Raw genomic sequence first — 19006 nt, 5'->3', positions numbered from 1 at the left:
CCTGGACCCCGCCTTGACCTGACTCTGACCTCTGACCCTACCCCAAATCCTCCTTCCCAGCTGGACAGCTCTAGTGTCCCCTCTCACATCCCCTCTTCCCATTATCTGCCAGGAACATGGCCAAGGGTGAAAGTCTGATGGGGGAAGTGGCCACAGACTGGATGGACACAGAGTGCCCAGAGGCCAAGCGGCTGAAGGTACTGCCCCCTTCTCTGACCTTTGCCCCGTCCTCTGACCCTTCCCTTCAGGGTACTGGGTGGGGTCCCCAGTGGCTAATGGGAGCACTTGGGATGTTGCCGCTGTCCCCATCTCCCTAGCTCCAGAGAATGGTCACAGCTTTGCAACTCTGTTTTCTTAGTGTGGTTCTGTGGCCTCAGAAGGTGGAAGGAGATTTGCCCTTGGGGCCCCCAGGGTCCCCGTGGGCAGATGGAAAATTCTTCACTCCATCCTGCCCCTCCCCAGCCAGCCTCCTGCTTCCTGGCCAGCCTGCACTCTTTCTGGAGGGATTCCCTAGCCCAGAGAGCAAGTCTGCCTTATCCCTGTTGGTTCCTGCTTTGTCCAGCATGAGCTTAGCCTGACAGTGCTCCAAGCCGGTTCTGAGCACCATTTAATCTCTTGGAATCATGCCTTTGGGTTCAGTATCAGTCATCTTTGGCTGCCATTAAAAAATCCCCAAGAGGTGGATAGTCTGAGGTCAGGAGTTTGAGACCAGCCTGAGCAAAATGGTGAAACCCCATCTCTGCTAAAAATACAAAAAACTAGCTGGGGGTGGTGACAGTTTCCTTGTAATCCCAGCAGAAGAATCCCTTGAACCTGGGAGGTGGACGTTGGAGTGAGCCTAGGTTGCACCATTGCACTCCAGCCTGGGCAACAAGAGTGAAACTTTGGGGAAAAAAATGTCCTGCAGAATAGGTGACCTAAACAGAAATTTGTTTTTTCATGGTTCTGGAGATTGGAAGTTCAAGCCCAAAGTGTCATCAGGGTTGGTTCCTGGTGAGGACTGTCTTCCTGGCTTGCAGACGGCTGTCATTGTAGCCTCACATGGCCTTTCCTCTGTGTAGACAGAGGAAAGAGAGGGAGACGGGGTTTTACCATGTTGGTCAGGCTGGTCTCAAACTCCTGACCTCAAGTGATCCACCTGCCTCGGCCTCCCAAAGTGCTGGGATTACAGGCATGATCCACGGTGCCTGGCCAGTGTACGATTTTTAGAGGGGGCACAATTCCAGACTCCTGCTAGCATTACCCATGAATGTCTCTAATGCACATCAGACATCTTATTTCATCTCTTTGAGGATTCTATAAAGTAGCTATTGACATATAGTTCAATTTACAACTCCCTCCATACAATGTTGTGAAATGGAGGCATCCATTATGGTGGACAGATAAAAAAATTTGCTTAACGCAGACTTTTCCTGTTTCTTTCCCATCCCAAAGTAGATATTAGAGATATTAACGGGTTGGCCCAATGTAGTTGTGGTGGTATCTTAGCATAGTGGAATGACTGCGTCATCCTGATTTTGCCAATGAGAAGCTCAGAGCTTTAATGTGATTTGCCCAGAGCCTCCCAGCTACTAAGGGGTGGTTTGGAACTTGAATCTGCATCCGACACTATCCCAAGCTGCTTATACTATGCGCTTATAGTCCCAGCTACTCAGGCCACTTAGATGGAAGGATCATTTGAGCCTGGGAAGTTGAGGCTGCAGTGAGCTATGATTGCACCACTGCACTCCAGCCTGGGTGACACAGTGAGACTCAGTCTCTAAAACATACACACATAAATCATTAAAGCCATTTATTACTTAAAAAGACAAAAAAAAAAAAAAAGACAAATCTTGTGTCTTCCTTTTATTAGCTCCTTGGGCTGTGGCACACATCAATTTCCCCTTAATCCCAGCACTTTGGGAGGCCAAGGTGGGTGGATGACTTGAGGTCAGGAGTTCGAGACCAGCCTGGCCAATATGGTGAAACCCCATCACTACTAAAAATATAAAAACTTAGTCGGACATGGTGGCATGCACCTGTAATCCCAGCTACTTGGGAGGCTGAGGTAGGAGAATCACTTGAACCCAAGAGGCAGAGGTTGCCGTGAGCTGAGATCGTATCATTGCTCTCCAGCTTAGGTGACAGAGCAAGACTATGTCTCAAAACAAATTAAAAAAAAAACAAAGCAGATGGTAAATGATTTCCCAGGGCTCTATGTGCATCTCCTAAAGAGAAACCTGTAGGAATACCCAGCCCCACTCCTGGCTTTGGCTCTCCCCACCTCCAAAGGGTGAGGTCTGAGAGTGAGGTCTGAGACTCCGGGTATCTGCCCCTTCAGGTAGAGGAGCCAGGCATGGGGGCTGAGGAGGCTGTGGATTGCCGTCAGTGGACTCAACACCATCTGGTTGCTGCTGACATACGCGTGGCACCAGCCATGGCACTGACACCACCACAGGGCGACGCAGATGCTGATGGCATGGATGTCAATGTGCGTGGCCCAGGTCAGTGACAGTGCCCCTCCCAAAGTGATGCCCCTCACCCATCCTACTTGTAAGAAGTTATTTCTGAGTCTGTGTTTTGGGGAGAAATAAATTTCTGAGTCTGTGTTTGGGGGAGTCTCTAAGCTTCAGTGAAGGGTGTGTGTTCAGCAAGACTCTTGGTTGGCTGTGACAAAGGCCCAACTCAAACTAGTTTAAGTGAAACAAGGGATTTATTGACTCATGTAACTAAAAGTGGTGGGCCCATTTCGATCCAGGACTCGGATTTTCTCTCTCCTTTGACTTCAATCTTACAAAACCTTCCTAATGCTCCAGCAAAAGTCTCAGGGTGCATTCTGATTGGACAGACTAGGGTCATGTGCTCATCCTTGAGCCAATCAGAACGGCCAGGGGGCTGGAATATGCAAATTGACTAAGACTGACTCACTTACCTGTCCTTGAGCCAGGGGGAAGGTTGGTGTCTACCCAGGGCTTGAGAATGGAGAACCAGATGCACGTGGCTTCCTAAGAAAAACCAGGACAAGTACTTGTATACAGTGTGTGCAGTGTAGCAGACTATGTTGTTTGATCCTCTGAGATCCCTCTTTGCCATGTTTCAGGGTATTCTTGCCTTAGCTTCATTTTGCTTTTGCTCCAAATGGCCTGTACTTAATGGTTCTCTTTTGAAGTCCCTCTGGCTACTGGAGCCTGAAGTGCCTGGGATTTTATGTCCCTGGGGCAGCTTTTTTTTTTTTTTTTTTTTTTTAATACTCTAATGAATTGGCAGAAAGGGGCGCCTCCTAACCAGTGGATGCAGGAGTATGAAAAGGATGGTCCTTTGAGCTAGATTAGAACTCGGGGGTACAACTCATGTTCCAGAGTCCCTCTGTGGGATCAGGGTGAAATAACCCTTTAGGAATTTACTGGAGGTTGCACACTTGCTTGACTCCCAGAGTCCCTTGTCCTGTGTTACCTGGTCCCTAGGAGTCATTCTGTGATAAATTAAATGCCTACAAATCCTCATCCTGGGTGTGGGTATACAGACAGGAGGATCTGCCGATCCTTGGCTTCCCATGTGTCCCATGAGCTCCTAATGTGGTGCCCTTGATTATACTCCCTGGAAAGAACCCTGTGTTTACCTCCCTGCTGACACACTCCTGTCCCCACAGATGGCTTCACCCCATTAATGCTGGCTTCCTTCTGTGGGGGGGCCTTGGAGCCAATGCCAATTGAGGAGGATGAGGCAGATGACACATCAGCCAGCATCATCTCAGACCTGATCTGCCAGGGGGCTCAGCTTGGAGCACGGACTGACCGTACTGGCGAGACTGCATTGCACCTGGCTGCCCGTTATGCCCGTGCTGATGCGGCTAAGCGGCTGCTGGATGCTGGGGCAGACACCAATGCCCAGGACCACTCGGGCCGAACTCCTCTGCACACAGCTGTCACAGCTGATGCCCAGGGTGTCTTCCAGGTGAGACAGACACACCCTTTAGACTTCAGAGCTGGGGCAAGCATTAGATTTATCTGGATTTGAGCCCCAGTTCTGCCTTTCAGACCTCATTTTTTTCTCCTTTGGAAAATGGGGATATATGGGAGCACAGTATCTGTCAAGCAGCTGTTTCCTGAACCTCATCAATTTCAGGGGTCAGGGTGTGGGGGTTAGGGACTTCATGGGGCTTAGGGATGCTACTGATTCCTCTGTTCATGCCATGACTCCTCCTGCTGCATCCACTCTCTGTTGTAGATTCTCATCCGAAATCGCTCTACAGACTTGGATGCTCGCATGGCGGATGGTTCAACGGCACTGATTCTGGCAGCCCGCCTGGCAGTGGAGGGCATGGTGGAAGAGCTCATTGCCAGCCATGCTGATGTCAATGCTGTGGATGAGCTTGGTAGGTTGGCAGAGGAATTGGGTCTAGGCTGGGTTAGTGTCACCTGGGCCCCAAGGGTCATGTTGGTGCAAACTCATATCCGTGTTGAGACCCAGTCACTGAAGCTCATGCACACATAACTAGGCTTCATTAACTTTCATGCAGGGGCACCACTAGTCCTTAGGGTGCCTCAGGGATTGAGAAAAAGGTGCCTTTCCCCTAGACAGTTCATTTCCATCTGCTTTGTTAGATGGACACACTCTAGTGCTGAAAGTCGTTACAGTAAGCGTGCACATCAGGCCACGTGTGGTGGCTCATGCCTGTGATCCCAACACTTTGGGAGACCAAGGCGGGAGGATGCCTTGAGACCAGGAGTTTGAGACCAGACTGGGCAACATAGTGGGTTCTACAAAAATCTTTTAAAAGATTAGCCAGGTGCGGTGGTGCACACCTGTGGTCCTAGCTACTCAGGAAACAGGTGGGAATATCATTTGAGCCCAGGAGGTTGAGGCTGTGAGCTGTGATTGTGCAACTGCACTTCAGCCTGGGTGACAGAGCAAGACTCTATCTCAAGAAAAAGAGTTTACATCAACCTAATCTCTATGCGATGGCAGCTTGCTGGAGGTGGCTTGTTTGCAGAGCCCAACCATGCAGATTCACAGTATCCATCCTGGCCTCCTGTCCAGAGGACATCACACAGCCACACACACACTCAGGACACTCAATCCTTTGGAGGAGTTCAGTTTCAGTGTTCCCAGTTTCAGCACTATTGACATTTGGGGTGGGATGGTTCTTGGCTGTAGGGAACTATTCTGTGCATTGTAGGGTACTGAGCAGCATCCATGGCCTCAACCCAGTAGATGACAGTAGCATCCTACCTCTACATTGTGACAGTCAAAAACATATCCAGACTGGGCACAGTGGCTCATGCCAGTAATTTCAGCACTTTGGGAGGCCAACGCGGGCAGATCACTTGAGGTCAGGAGTTCGAGACCAGCTTGGCAAACATGGTGAAATCTCTACTAAAAATATAAAAATTAGCTGGGTATGGTGGTGGGTGCCTGTAAACCCAGATACTTGGGAGGCTGAGGCAGGAGAATTGCTTGAACCCAGGAGCTGGAGGTTGCAGTGAGCCAAGATTGTGCCACCGCACTCCAGCCTGGGTGACAGACTCAAAAAATTTCTCCTGGTTGAAAACCACAGCTCTAGAGCAGGGCTGGCCAATAAGACTTTCTGTGATGATGGAATTATTCTCTGCATTGTCTAATATGGTAGCCACTGGCCACATGTGGTGACTATTGAGCACTTGAACTGTGTCTGGGGCAGATGAAGAACTAAATGTTTTAGTTTATTTATTTTCTTTCTCTCCTTTTGTTACCTTTTCGTTTTCTGGGTTTTTTTTTTTTTTTTTTTTTGAGATGGAGTCTTGCTCTTGTTGCTGAGGCTGGAGTGCATTGATGTGATCTGGGCTCACTGCAACCTCTACTTTCTGGGTTCCAGTGATTCTCCTATCTCAGCCTCCTGAAGTAACTGGGACTACAGGTGCCCACTACCATGCCTGGCTAATTTTTTATATTTTTAGTAGAGGCAGGGTTTTGCCATGTTGGCCAGATGGGTCTCGAATTCCTGTCCTCAGTTGATCCACCTGCCTCAGCCTCATAAAATGCTAGGGTTACATGCGTGAGCCACCGCACTGGTCTTTTATTTATTTTTGTTTTTTAAACAGCTTTGGCCAGGCACTGTGGCTCATGCCTGTAATCCCAGCACTTTGGGAGGTCGAGGTTGGCGAATCACCTGAGGTCAGGAGTTTGAGACCAACCTGGCCAAAATGGCGAAACCCCATCTCTACTAAAAATACCAACAATTAGCCAGGCATAGTGGCGGGCACCTGTAATCCCAGCTACTTGGGAGACAGAAGAATTGCTTGAACCCAGGAGGCAGAGGGTGCAGGGAGCCGAGATCGCACCATTGCACTCCAGCCTGGAAAACAGGAGTGAAATCCATCTCAAAAAAAAGAAAAAAAAGGTTTATTGAGGTATAATTCACATGCCATACAATTCACCCATTTAAAGTGCACAATTCAACAGCTTTTAGTATAATCAGAGTTGTACAACTATTGCCACAATCAATTTTAGAACATTTTACCACCTGAAGAAAAAACTCTCACCACTGAACCATCATCTGCCAAGCCCCCTCATCTCCAGGCCTGTGCAGCCACTGATTTGCTTTCTCCATGGATTTGCCTGTTCTGGATATTTCATATAAGTGGAATCATATGATATGTGGTCTTTTTTGTCTGCCTTTTTAAGGTTAGCATTATGTGTTCAAGGTTCACCCATGTTGTAGCATAATTCAGCTGAATACTATTCCATTGTATTGATGGACCACTTTTTTTGTTTTTAATTTTTAGAGATAAGGTATTGCTCTGTCACTCAGACTGGAGTGCAGTGGTGTGATTACAGCTCACTGGAGCCTCAAACTCCCAGGCTCAAGTGATCCTTCCATCCCAGCCTCCTGAGTAGCTGGTATTACAGGTGTGTGCCAGCACACTTGGCTAATTTTTAGTTTTTTTGTGGAGATGGGGGTCACACTTTGTTGCCCAGGCTGATCTCAAACTCCTAGCCTTAGGCAATATTCTCACCTTGGCTTCCTAAAGTGTTGAGATTATAGGCATGAGCCACTGTGCCTGGCCAAAAGTTTCAATTTTGATGATGTCCATATTTTGTAGTTGTTACTGTTATTTGTGGTTTTGGTGTCATATCTAAGAATCTTGGCCTAATTCAAGATTATGAAGATTTACTCTTATGTTTTCTTCTAGATGTTTAGTTCTATAGTTGGAGCTCTTATATTTAAGTTTCTGATCCATTTTGAGTTAATTTTGTATAAGATGTGAGGTAGGGGTCCAACTTCATTCTTTGGATGTGAATATTCAGTTGTTCCAGCACCATTAGTTAAAAAGACCATTCTTTCTCTGCTGAGTGGTCCTGGCACCTATTTTATTACATTTAAATCTAAAAAACCACATGTGGGTTGGGTACGGTGGCTCATGCCTGTAATCCCAGCACTTTGGGAAGCCAAGGCCAATGGATCACTTGAGCTCAGAAGTTCGAGACCGGCTTGGGCAACATAGTGAAACCCCATCTCTATCAAAAATAAAAAAAATTATTCAGCCATGGTGGTATATGCCTGTAGTCCCAACTACTGGGAAGGCTGAGGCAGGAAAATTGCTTGAGCCCAGGAGGTGTAGGTTGCAGTGAACTGAGACTGTGTCAATTCACTCCAGCCTGGGTGACAGAGCAAGACACTGCCTCAAAAATAAATAAATAAATAAGAACCACATGTGACTGACTAATGTATTGGACAGCACAACCCTAGGTTCAACTGAATGAGGTCCACACAGCTCCCCCTGTGTGTAGTCATGCACGTGCGCACACCCGCGCGCGCGCGCACACACACACACACACACACGTACAGACACAGTGCCTCCCCATTGCACAGAAAGAATCATTTTGCAGATTTGCACACACATGGACCCAGACACAAGTACCTGGATATTCATGGCAGGCCTGCCTCATCTACCCCTCCACATTCTAGGCAATTTCTGCCTCTCTGACATAGGGATTCCAAGACATGAGCCTGATCCTGACCTCTCTCCCCTCCACCCTCCAGGGAAATCAGCCTTACACTGGGCTGCGGCTGTGAACAACGTGGAAGCCACTTTGGCCCTGCTCAAAAATGGCGCCAACAAAGACATGCAGGATAGCAAGGTGAGCCCCAGCCCTGGGTCCAACAGGGTTCAGCACTGGCACAGCACCCTGCAGGTGACAGAGACCAGGGTGAGTGAGGTAAGGCTGGTGGGGACATTCACCCTGCCAGCTTTTGGGGGTAGAACTTGGGGCCAAGAGGCTCCAACAGTGGATTGGAGGAAGTCTGTGACAATCGCTGTGTGATCTTGAGCAAGTTGCTTAACTTCTCTGAACTTCTCTGAACCTCATTGCCCTCATCTGTGAAGTGAGGAAGCAACAGTAGTCACTTCCTTGCATCTCCTGAGGACTCAGCAAGCCAATGCATTTGTAAAGTGCTTAGCAAGTCCTCATTAAAGGTCACTGTAATGATTGTTGTTTAAAACCCTTGCAAGATGCTATTTTGTAACCTCATTTTACACATGAAAAGGAGGCTCAGAGGTATGCAGGGGATAGATTCTGTCCTGATTTAACATTTTAATATTTTATTCATTTTTTAAAAATTAATCTTACTTAAAAAAACAAACAAAACAAAACATTGCAGGCTGGGCATGGTGGCTCATGCCTGTAATCCCGGCACTTTGGGAGGCTGAGGCAGGTGGATCACTTGAGGTCAGAAGACCAGCCTGGCCAATGTTGTGAAACCCTACCTCTACTGAAAACACAAAAATTAGCCAGGCATGGTGGCAGGTGCCTATAATCCCAGCTCCTTGGGAGGCTGAGGCAGGAGAATCAATTGAACCTGGGAGGTGGAGGTTACAGTGAGCTGAGATTGCACCGTTGCACTGCAGCCTGGGTGATAGAGTGAGACTCCATCTCAAAAACAAAGAAACAAAAAAACAAATCCAAAACATTGCATTGAAATACCATTTACTTTGGTGACTAAAGTTTTTGGTGGCTCCTTAAATTTTATGCCTAATGGCTGGGTGCCATGGTTCACACCTGTAATACCAGCACTTTGGGAGGTTGAGGTAGGTGGATCACTTGAGGTCAGAAGTTCGAGATCAGCCTGGCCAATGTATTAAAACCCTGTCTCTACTAAAAATACAAAAATTAGCCAGGCGTGGTGGTGCACACCTGTAATCCCAGCTGCTTGGGAGGCTGAGGCAGGAGAATCACTTGAATCTGGAAAGCGGAGGTTGCAATGAACTGAGATTGTGCCACTACACTCCAGCCTGGGTGACAGAGTGAGACTCTGTCTCAAAAAAAGACAAAAAAAAAAAAAAAAAAAGAAAAGTTATGTCTAAGGTGAGTACCTTGCTTAACTCACCCTAGTCTTGGCCTTGACCCCTGGCACTTAGTAGATGATGGATGAAGGCGGGCACGGTGGCTCACGCCTGTAATCCCAGCACTTTGGGAGGCCAAGGCAGGTGGATCATAAGGTCAGGAGTTCGAGACTAGCCTGACCAACATGGTGAAACCCCGTCTCTATAAAAATACAAAAAATTTGCCAGGTGTGGTGTCACATGCCTGTAATCCCAGCTTCTTGGGAGGCTGAGGCAGGAGAATCACTTGAATCCGGAAGGTGGAGGTTACAGTGAGCCGAGATCTCACCATTGCACTCCAGCCTGGGCAACAAGAGTGAAACTATGTCTATAAATAAATAAATAAATAAATAAATGAAAGTAGGTGCTGGATGAATGTGGTTTAGAGGAAAGAAGGTGTCAAGGCTACTCCAGCAGAGCTGGGATTTAACCCAGGTCTGTTAAGCTCCAGTGTCCAAACTCATAGCTCCTGGGCTGCCCCAAGAGGCTGGAAGACCTTGCTACTGTTAGCCGGGGTGACGATGACCTCTGTGGGTTCTGGCCCTCCAGGAGGAGACGCCCCTGTTCCTGGCCGCCCGCGAGGGCAGCTACGAGGCTGCCAAGCTGCTGTTGGACCACTTCGCCAACCGCGAGATCACTGACCACCTAGACAGGCTGCCACGGGACGTAGCCCAGGAGCGACTGCACCAGGACATCGTGCGCTTGCTGGATCAACCCAGTGGGCCCCGCAGCCCCCCGGGACCCCACGGCCTGGGGCCTCTGCTCTGCCCTCCAGGGGCCTTCCTCCCGGGCCTCAAGGCGGCACAGTCAGGGGCCAAGAAGAGCAGGAGGCCGGCTGGGAAGGCAGGCCTGGGGCCACAGGGACCCCGGGGGCGAGGCAAGAAGCTGACGCTGGCCTGCCCGGGCCCCCTGGCCGACAGCTCGGTCACACTGTCACCTGTAGACTCGCTGGACTCCCCGCGGCCTTTCGGGGGGCCCCCTGCTTCCCCTGGTGGCTTCCCCCTTGAGGGGCCCTATGCAGCTGCCGCTGCCACTGCAGTGTCTCTTGCGCAGCTTGGTGGCCCAGGCCGTGCGGGTCTAGGACGCCAGCCCCCTGGAGGATGTGTGCTCAGCCTGGGCCTGCTGAACCCCGTGGCCGTCCCCCTCGATTGGGCCCGGCTGCCCCCACCTGCCCCCCCAGGCCCCTCATTCCTGCTGCCACTGGCGCCGGGACCCCAGCTGCTCAACCCAGGTACCCCTGTCTCACCGCAGGAGCGGCCCCCACCTTACCTGGCAGTCCCAGGACACGGCGAGGAGTACCCGGCGGCTGGGGCACACAGCAGCCCCCCAAAGGCCCGCTTCCTGCGGGTGCCCAGCGAGCACCCTTACCTTACCCCATCCCCAGAATCCCCTGACCACTGGGCCAGCCCCTCGCCTCCCTCCCTCTCGGACTGGTCCGAATCCACACCCAGCCCAGCCACTGCCACCGGGGCCATGGCCACCACCACAGGGGCACTGCCTTCCCAGCCACTCCCCTTGTCTGTTCCCAGCTCCCTTGCTCAGGCCCAGACCCAGCTGGGGCCCCAGCCGGAAGTCACCCCCAAGAGGCAAGTGTTGGCCTGAGATGCTCTTCAGTTCTTAGACCTTGGGGGGTACTGAAGAGACCCCCATCGTGCCTCCTTTCTTTCTCTGTCTCTTCCTTCCTTTTAGTCTTTTTCATCTTTTCTCTCTCTCCACCAGCCCTCCTGCCTCCTTGCCTTGCAGTGTGTCCAAGATAGGTCATCAGCCCAGGGCCTCAGTGTTCCTTTATTTATAATGTGTGGGGGCTACCACCCACTTTCTCAGCCTTGTGAAGAGTCTGGGACCTCCTCCTTCTCCCCTTCTCCCTTCCCTCATTCCTATCTTTCTCCTTCTGGTCTCTCATTTCCTTACACTCTGACATGAATGAATTATTATTATTTTTCTTTTTCCTTTTTTTTTTGTTTTTTACATTTTGTATAGAAACAAATTCATTTAAACAAACTTATTATTATTATTTTTTACAAAATATATATATGGAGATGCTCCCTCCCCCATGAACCCCCTAGTGCCCCTGTGGGGCTGAGTCTGTGAGCCCATTCGGCCAAGCTGGATTCTGTGTACTGCGTACACAGGCATGACTGGGCTCCCGTGTACCAAGTACACCACCCAGGTATGTACCAAGTAGGCACCCTTGGGCATGCTCACTGGGGCCAGGGGTTGGGGGAGAATTGGGAGCCTCCTCCCCACCCCACCTCCCTCACTTCACTGCATTCCAGATGGGACGTGTTCCATAGCCTTGCTGGGGAAGGGCCCACTGCCAACTCCCCCTGCCCCAGCACCACCCTGGGCCACCTCCCTTTGGGAACTAGGGGGCTGCTGGTGGGAAATGGGGTCCAAGGAGATGTGTGCATTCCTTTGTCTCCCTGTAAATGTGGGACTACAAGAAGGGGAGGAGTTGCCTGAGTGGGACCTCCTCTTCCTGGTAATCCCCTGGCCCAGCCTCATAGCAGAATAGAAGTATTTTTAGGCTATTTTTGTAATATGGTTTCTGGTCATAATCCCTGTGTAGCTGAATTCCCAAGCCCTGCATTGTACAGCCCCCACTCCCCTCACCACCTAATAAAGGAATAGTTAACACTCAGTGTTGTTGGTCTGTGTCTAGGTAAGGTGGGTGTGGTGGCAGCGGGACTTCTATTTCCCCCACCCAGGGCTAACTTAAGCTCTCATCTTGGGGCAAATATATTTGACTTACCTGTCTACTCACGCTTCCTCTTTTGGGAGATGAGTACTGATTGTATTAGTGGGGTTGCCTGACTTAAGCTGAGCCAATCAGATTCTTTTGCTTGAGAACTTTCTTTAATGGAGAGGCTAAGAACGTTGTCAGTTGGTGGAGCTCTTAAGGTCACAAGCAGATTCAGAAATATCAGTGGTCAGTTCGAGGTGGTGGGCAAACAGATGAGCAAACAGGGCAGAAGAATGAAGCTAATATTCAGGGAGAATCAGAATGAGAGCTCAAACAGCTCCTGGAAGGCTGGAGGGGTTATCTGGGCTCCCAATGCAGTATTAATTCCAGTTAATGGAGTGTTCATTCTGTTGAGATCAACAAGGATTTGTTAATTGCTTTCTAAGTGTCTGACGAGGGTTCTGCATGAATTTCACTTTTACTTTATGCTCCTTTGGGTTCTGGAGACACCTTGGACCTATGTAATAAATACTTCTTTACTCATGCCAGCTTGGATGGGTTTCTGTTTCTTGCAACCAATTGTGCTCCAAGACAAGGTTCTGTTTACACTGGTATCTTCAGGAAAGGAGGATAGGATTTAATGCTCATTGATTCTCCCTGTTGGTTGGATGCTTCTGGTTGCAAATGACACAAAAGTCTACTGGCTTAAACAAGAAAGGGTTTTTTTAGCTCATATAAATAAAAAGGACCAATTTCAGGGGAGATTTGATCTAGTGGCTCAAATGTAGTCAATGATGGCTAAGTTTCTATCTCTATAGCCTTCTCTGGGTATCAGTTTAACCTACACGCTCCACATGGCACCCAGCATAGCCTCTCTTCCCTGCACTACACAACTCCAGCCCTCTTTCTGTGTTACCAAAATAGGTGCAAAGATCGTAGGTCATAGTGCTCTTTCCAGGGAAGAGAGAAACTTCTAGTCTTGTGGTTGATTTCCCTTCTTCTCTCCCTCCCTCCCTCTCTCTCTCTCTCCTTTTTTTTTCCAAGAGACTTAAATCATTTATTGATTACACATGATAATGGATGATACACAAGCTTCATTCCCATGTATAATTTTATCTGGTACCATTATTCAATTTAGATATATTGCATAGGATGTGCCAGCAATCATTTTTATGACCAATAATTTCATGATTTTGCTTGGGTAATTTCTTTCAATGGTGAACTTCAGGTCAGAATAGTAACTATCTGTTCAACTACACCAAGGTTTCTGAAGACAATGGCTTCTCCACCCAAGCAGGTCATATATAAATTCCAAATAGAACGTGGCGTCACTCTGAAGGAATTCTAACTTCACACTGTTGGGGAAATTTACCAAGATGGCTTCAGAGTAGACAAACTTTACACAGCACATTAAAAAAAAGAGACATTTATTCAGCATCACAATCAGACCATTATATTTAGCAATCAACAGCATGGGTGCAAAAAAAAAAAAGACATTAAAACCCTTGGTTGGAATGTTTTACACTTTCCACGGAAAGGAAACTAAAATAACCTGTTATACAACTAGTCACAAACACAGTCCTTGAGTTTTTTGCCCAGACACATGAGCATTTGTCTAAATCATGTCTTCTTTGTAGCAGCTAGGCCCTGCCACCACTGTGCTTGGTTGAGTTCACGAATCTGTTGTGACCTGCAGCTTCCCTATCACTTCTCTGGCTCTCCTCTCCTGCTAAGCTTTGTTTCCTAATTAAAATCTTCTGCCACTGCCATAGCTACTGCTGCTACTGGAACCGCCACAGCCACCTTGGTTTTGTGCTTTGGCAAAGTATTGGCCACCATCACTACAGGGGCCAGAGTTTCTGCCTCCAAAGTCTCCTCCCTTCGTGGGTCCAGAATTTGAAGACTGCTTGTTGTAATTGCCAAAATCATTGTAGCTTCCACCACCTCCAAAATTGCTTCCATCATTACCAAATCCATTATAGCCATCCCCACTGCCACCATATCCACCACCACCATGGCTGCCACTTAAAGCCACCACGACCACTGAAGTTTCCTCCACGACCAAAGTTGTCATTCCCACCGAAACCACCTCCACGACCACCACCAAAGTTTCCAGAACCACTTCGACCTCTGGCTGGATGAAGCACTCGGCCATCTCTTGCTCGGACAGGGCTTTCCTTATGTCACAGCGTGGCCATTCACAGTATGGTCTTTCTGAATGACAGTCTAATCCATGGAGTCATGGTCATCAAAGGTTACAAAGGCAAAACCCCTTTTCTTGCCACTGCCTCATCAGTCATGGTTTCAATCACTTCAGTTTTTCCACGCTGTTCAAAATAATCTCTTAGGTGATGTTCTTCAGTGTCTTCTCTAATGCCACCAACAAATATTGTTTTCACAGTTAAGTGGGCACCAGGTCTTTGGGACTCTTCTATTGAGACAGCTCTCTTTGGTTCCACAACTCTTCCATCCACCTTGTGTGGCCTTGCACTCATGGCTGCATCCCTCACCTCCTCCACAGTTGCATACGTGAGGAACCCAAAGCCCCTGGAGCATTTGGTGTTTGGATCTCTCATTACCACACAGTCCATGAGTGTTCCGCATTGCTCAAAATGGCTCTTCAGGCTCTCATTGGTTGTTTCAAAGCTCAACCCTCCAATGAAGAGCTTCCTCAGCTGTTCCGGCTCTTTAGGAGACTCTGACTTAGACATGATCTCAGGGAGAAGAGAGACTTTAACGATGCTGCTTCGGCGGCATCCACAGGCAGAAAGGCTTCCTTCCTTCCTTCCTTCCTTCCTTCCTTCCTTCCTTCCTTCCTTCCTTCCTTCTTTCCTTTCTTTCTTCCTTCCTTTTTGATGAAGTCTTGCTCTTGTCACCCAGGCTGGAGTGATTTATATTTCTTTTCCTTCCTTCCTTCCTATCTCTCCCTTTCTTTTCCTATCTCTCCCTTTCCTCTCCTATCTCTCCCTTTCTTTTCCTATCTCTCCCTTTCCTCTCCTATCTCTTCCTTTCCTATCTCTCCCTCTCCTCTCCTCTCCTCTCCTCCCCTCTCCTCCCCTCCCCTCCCCTCCCCTCCCCTCCCCTCGCCTCGCCTCCCCTCGCCTCCCCTCGCCTCCCCTCCCCTCGCCTCCCCTCCCCTCCCCTCCCCTCCCCTCCCCTCCCCTCTCCTCTCTCTCCTCTCCTTTCCTTTCCTTTCAGCGGAGTCTGGCTCTTGTCATCCAGGCTGGAGTGCAATGGCACAATCTTGGCTCACTGCAACCCCCACCTCCTGGGTTTCAGCAATTCTTCTGCCTCGGCCTCCCAAGTAGCTGGGATTACAGGTGCTACTTGGGAGGTTAATCCCATGCCTGGCTAATTTTTGTATTTCTAGTAGAGACAGGGTTTTCTTATATTAGCCAGGCTGGTCTCGAACTCCTGACCTCAGATGATCCACCCCCCTTGGCCTCTCAAAGTGCTGGGATTGCAGGCATGAGCCACCGCACTCAACCTTGTGGTTGATTTTTCTGTTGACTCCAATTGGTTCATGTGTCTGTCCTTTAACCTAAGGTGTCTTAATTTCAACATTATGGGTTAGGGCTTAACAAAGTTATTAGCACATTTATTTTTTAACAAGAAAGGAAACTTTAAAAAGGAAGTTTTCAACTTCCCACATCTTGGAACTTACAATTCTAGTGCATGCTGAGAGCATCTGACTGCCAACACCTGAGACACTCCACCTGGGGACTTTCTCTTGGGTGGGGCAGGAGCAACGCTCATCATATGAGGGATGAATGAGACATGGTGGATAAATACCCCAGCTTCCTTGCCACTCTCTGCGGCAATTCATGGATGTGAACCACAGAGTTTCCCAAAGGATGCTCTTTGGGATTAGGTCCCAGTTGTCCACAGCGGCAACCTACTCTTCCTCACTTCTACTAGAGCCTTCTGGAATGATCTTGTGAATAAATTCCTTGCACTTGAATCATAGGTCCAAGAGACATCTGTCTTAGCTTTATGCATGAGTAGATTCTTGGGAATACGTACCAGAATATCTACTGGGGCTTGAGGAAGTGTGGGTGTTCTTATTCCCGAATGCTGTACGAATGAGGAGAAAGTCATTCTCCCTAACCGCTTTTCCACTCTGTCATGCAACCTTGGCTTTATGTCAACAGAACATCGGAGAAGAGTGTTTCACAGGAGCAACTCATTTTCTTTTTTGTAGGAAAATTCGTATTATTTTTATGTACAGAAAACTCAACAGTGTACATTGAATCCAGTTTAGTGGCAAGTTCTTTAGGCTTTGGCTTTTTTTGTTGTCGTTGAGATGGAGTTTTGCTCTTGTTGCCCAGGCTGAAGTGCAATGGCACTATCTTGGCTCACTGCAGTCTCCACCTCCTGGGTTCAAGCGATTCTCCTGCCTCAGCCTCCCAAGTAGCTGGGATTACTGGCATGCACTATCACACTCGGTTAATTTTGTATTTTTTAGTAGAGATGGGGTTTCTCTGTGTTGATCTGGCTGGTCTTGAACTCCTGACCTCAGGTGATCCTCCCACCTCAGCCTTGCTGGAATTACAGGCGTGAGCCGCCGTGCCCAGCCAGACTTTGGCTTTTTGAGCTTGGCGATGCTAGACACAGACTTGGGACCCAGGACATTGCCTCTCCAGTGAAGGAGGATCTCATTGTATCTGTTGTTGTAATAGCTTCCACCGGCTTAGCCAAAGCACCTCTGCTTCCAAGTTAACCTGTGTGAAGGTGACAGTGGTGCAGGTCTTCCTGTGAATTAGATGTCCTAGTCTTGCCTTCCCCTTGATAATGCAGTAAGGGACCCCCATTTTATGCCACACGATAGGCAAGAAGACAACCAGCTCAGTGGGATCCAAGTCGTGTGCAGTCACCACCAGTTGAGCTTCCTTATTCTCCACCAAGGTGGTGACAGTGTTAACTCCTGCTCGAAATGGCCTCTTAGTGGGGATGTGGGGGAACCCACTTTCGTACCTGGTGGAGTTGACTTATTTGTAAGCACGTGTGAGACTCACCCACGCTGGGAGCTCCCTGGAAAGACTGCAGAAAGGATGTTAGGTTGGGGACTAGGAAGCCTGCATTGGTGACAGCAGAAATTAACTAATGAGATTCAAAGATGCATATGTATGTGATTCCATTGGCATGCTGAAGTTGGGAAGGGTTGGGAAGGTTTGGAATTGACGTCCTAGTTGGTTTCTCGATGGAGACGATAATGATGAAACAGCTGAGTGTTGGCCTTTTGCCCTCCAGGTCTGCTCTCCTCTTCCTCCACTCTTCTCTGTGCTCTGGGAGAATAACCCAGGTAGATGGCATCAATGGGTTTCCTTACTCTCTGGCTTCCACTTGGGTTTGGCCAATGAGAGACACAGGTGAGGGATTAGAGGGTAGAATGTATTTATCTCCCGGGCTCCCCTCCTGCAGGGCATCTGCAGTGCTCTCCGTCCAGCTACCTACACTCTGTGAGTCTGGGTTATTGTTTCCTCTCCTTGGCCCTTCTGGCCTAGAAGTGATAAAGGCTCTCCATTGTTGTGAGCCCCAAGGTATAGTTTCAATTCCTTGCCTACATTCTGCCCACACCTCATCTGTCTAGCATGTCAATCATTTATCTATTATCTATTTATGTGTATCATCTTTTATCTTTCCTCTATCTACATCTACTTATGTTTATCTGTCCTCTGTTATCTGTATCTATCAGTTTTTCTATTTTTCTCTCATCTATTTACAATCATTATTTTTCTGTCAATCTAATTGTTATCTATCTATCTATCTATCTCCATCCTCTATCTATTATCTATCGTTTATGTATCTTTCTATCCATCTACCAATCTTTCCATCCTCCTTCTTCTCCTCCGCTTCTTGTTTGACGGAGTTTCACTCTTGTTGCCCAGGCAAGAGTGCAGTTGTGCCATCTCCGCTCATCGCAATCTCCACCTCCCAGATTCAAGTGATTCTCCTGCCTCAGCCTCCTGAGTAGCTGGGATTACAGGCATGCGTCCACCACGCCCGGCTAAATTTTGTATTTTTAGAAGAGATGGAGTTGCTTCATGTTGGTCAGGCTCGTCTTGAACTCCCGACCTCAGGTGATCTGCCCACCTCAGCTTCCCAAAGTGCTGGGATTACAGGTGTGAGCCACCGCACCTGGCCATGGTAACTTTTAACTCCATAATTTATCTTTTGTTCCTTTGATTAAAAAATAACTTTTATGTCTTTATCAATATTCTCTATATGGTAAGACATCATTCTCATACTTTCCTTTAGTTCTTTAGACATGGTTTCCCTTAGCTCTTTGAATGGAGTCTCGCTCTCTCACCCAGGCGAGTGCAGTTGCTTGATCTCGGCTCATTGCAAGCTCCACCTCCCAGGTTCAAGCAATTCTCTTGCCTCAGCCTCCTGAGTAACAGGGACTACAGATGCGTGCACCACCACACCCAGCTAATTTTTGTGTTTTTAGTCGAGGCAGGGTTTTACCATATTGACCATGCTGGTCTTGAACTCCTGACCTTTTGATCCACCTGCCTCAGCCTCCCAAAGTGCCGGGATTACATGCGTAACCACCGCCCCCGGCCGTGAAGACAGACTTTTAGTATGAAATCAGGCAGTTGACAGTTGTGTGGCCTTTCAGATTCCCAGGAATATATCTGAGTTTTTCTTTTCTTTTTTTGGACACAGTCTCATTCTGTCACCCAGGCTGGAGTGTAGTGGTGTCATCTTGGCTCACTGCAACCTCTGCTGCGCTGGTTCAAGTGATTCTCCTGCCTTAGCCTCCTGAGTGGCTGGGATTAATAGCAGCATGCCACCACACCCAGCTAACTTTTGTAGTTTTTAGTTGAGATGGAGTTTCACCATCTTGGCCATGCTGGTCTTGAACTCCTGACCTTGTGATCCACCTATCTCAGCCTCCCAGAGTGCTGGGATTACAGGTGTGAGCCACCATGCCTGGCTGTATCTGAGCTTTTCACAGCCTCTATTAGACAGCTTATTC

The 19006-nt window shown here is 48.5% G+C and overlaps 1 protein-coding gene and 1 pseudogene across 6 annotated transcripts in view; one reads left to right on the top strand and one right to left on the bottom strand.

Annotated features, from left to right (window-relative positions):
* The window catches only part of NOTCH3 (notch receptor 3), a 56036-nt gene extending 44054 nt beyond the window's left edge, over positions 1-11982 (top strand). For all 6 annotated transcript variants that reach the window (XM_078358965.1, XM_078358964.1, XM_054250475.2 and 3 more), the window contains 6 exons: positions 113-197; positions 2321-2483; positions 3629-3933; positions 4207-4354; positions 8003-8100; positions 9891-11982. In XM_078358965.1, coding sequence (XP_078215091.1) covers positions 113-197; positions 2321-2483; positions 3629-3933; positions 4207-4354; positions 8003-8100; positions 9891-10943 — 1852 coding nt within the window. In that variant the 3' untranslated portion in view covers positions 10944-11982. The remainder of the gene's footprint in view (positions 1-112; positions 198-2320; positions 2484-3628; positions 3934-4206; positions 4355-8002; positions 8101-9890) is intronic.
* A 1752-nt stretch (positions 11983-13734) lies between these two features.
* Positions 13735-14797, bottom strand: LOC108589465 (heterogeneous nuclear ribonucleoprotein A1-like; annotated as a pseudogene).
* Positions 14798-19006: the final 4209 nt, after the last annotated feature.

The sequence above is a fragment of the Callithrix jacchus genome, chromosome 22, assembly GCF_049354715.1.
Source record: "Callithrix jacchus isolate 240 chromosome 22, calJac240_pri, whole genome shotgun sequence".
Taxonomy (NCBI): domain Eukaryota; kingdom Metazoa; phylum Chordata; class Mammalia; order Primates; family Cebidae; genus Callithrix; species Callithrix jacchus.
This window is presented reverse-complemented; position numbering and strand designations above follow the sequence as displayed.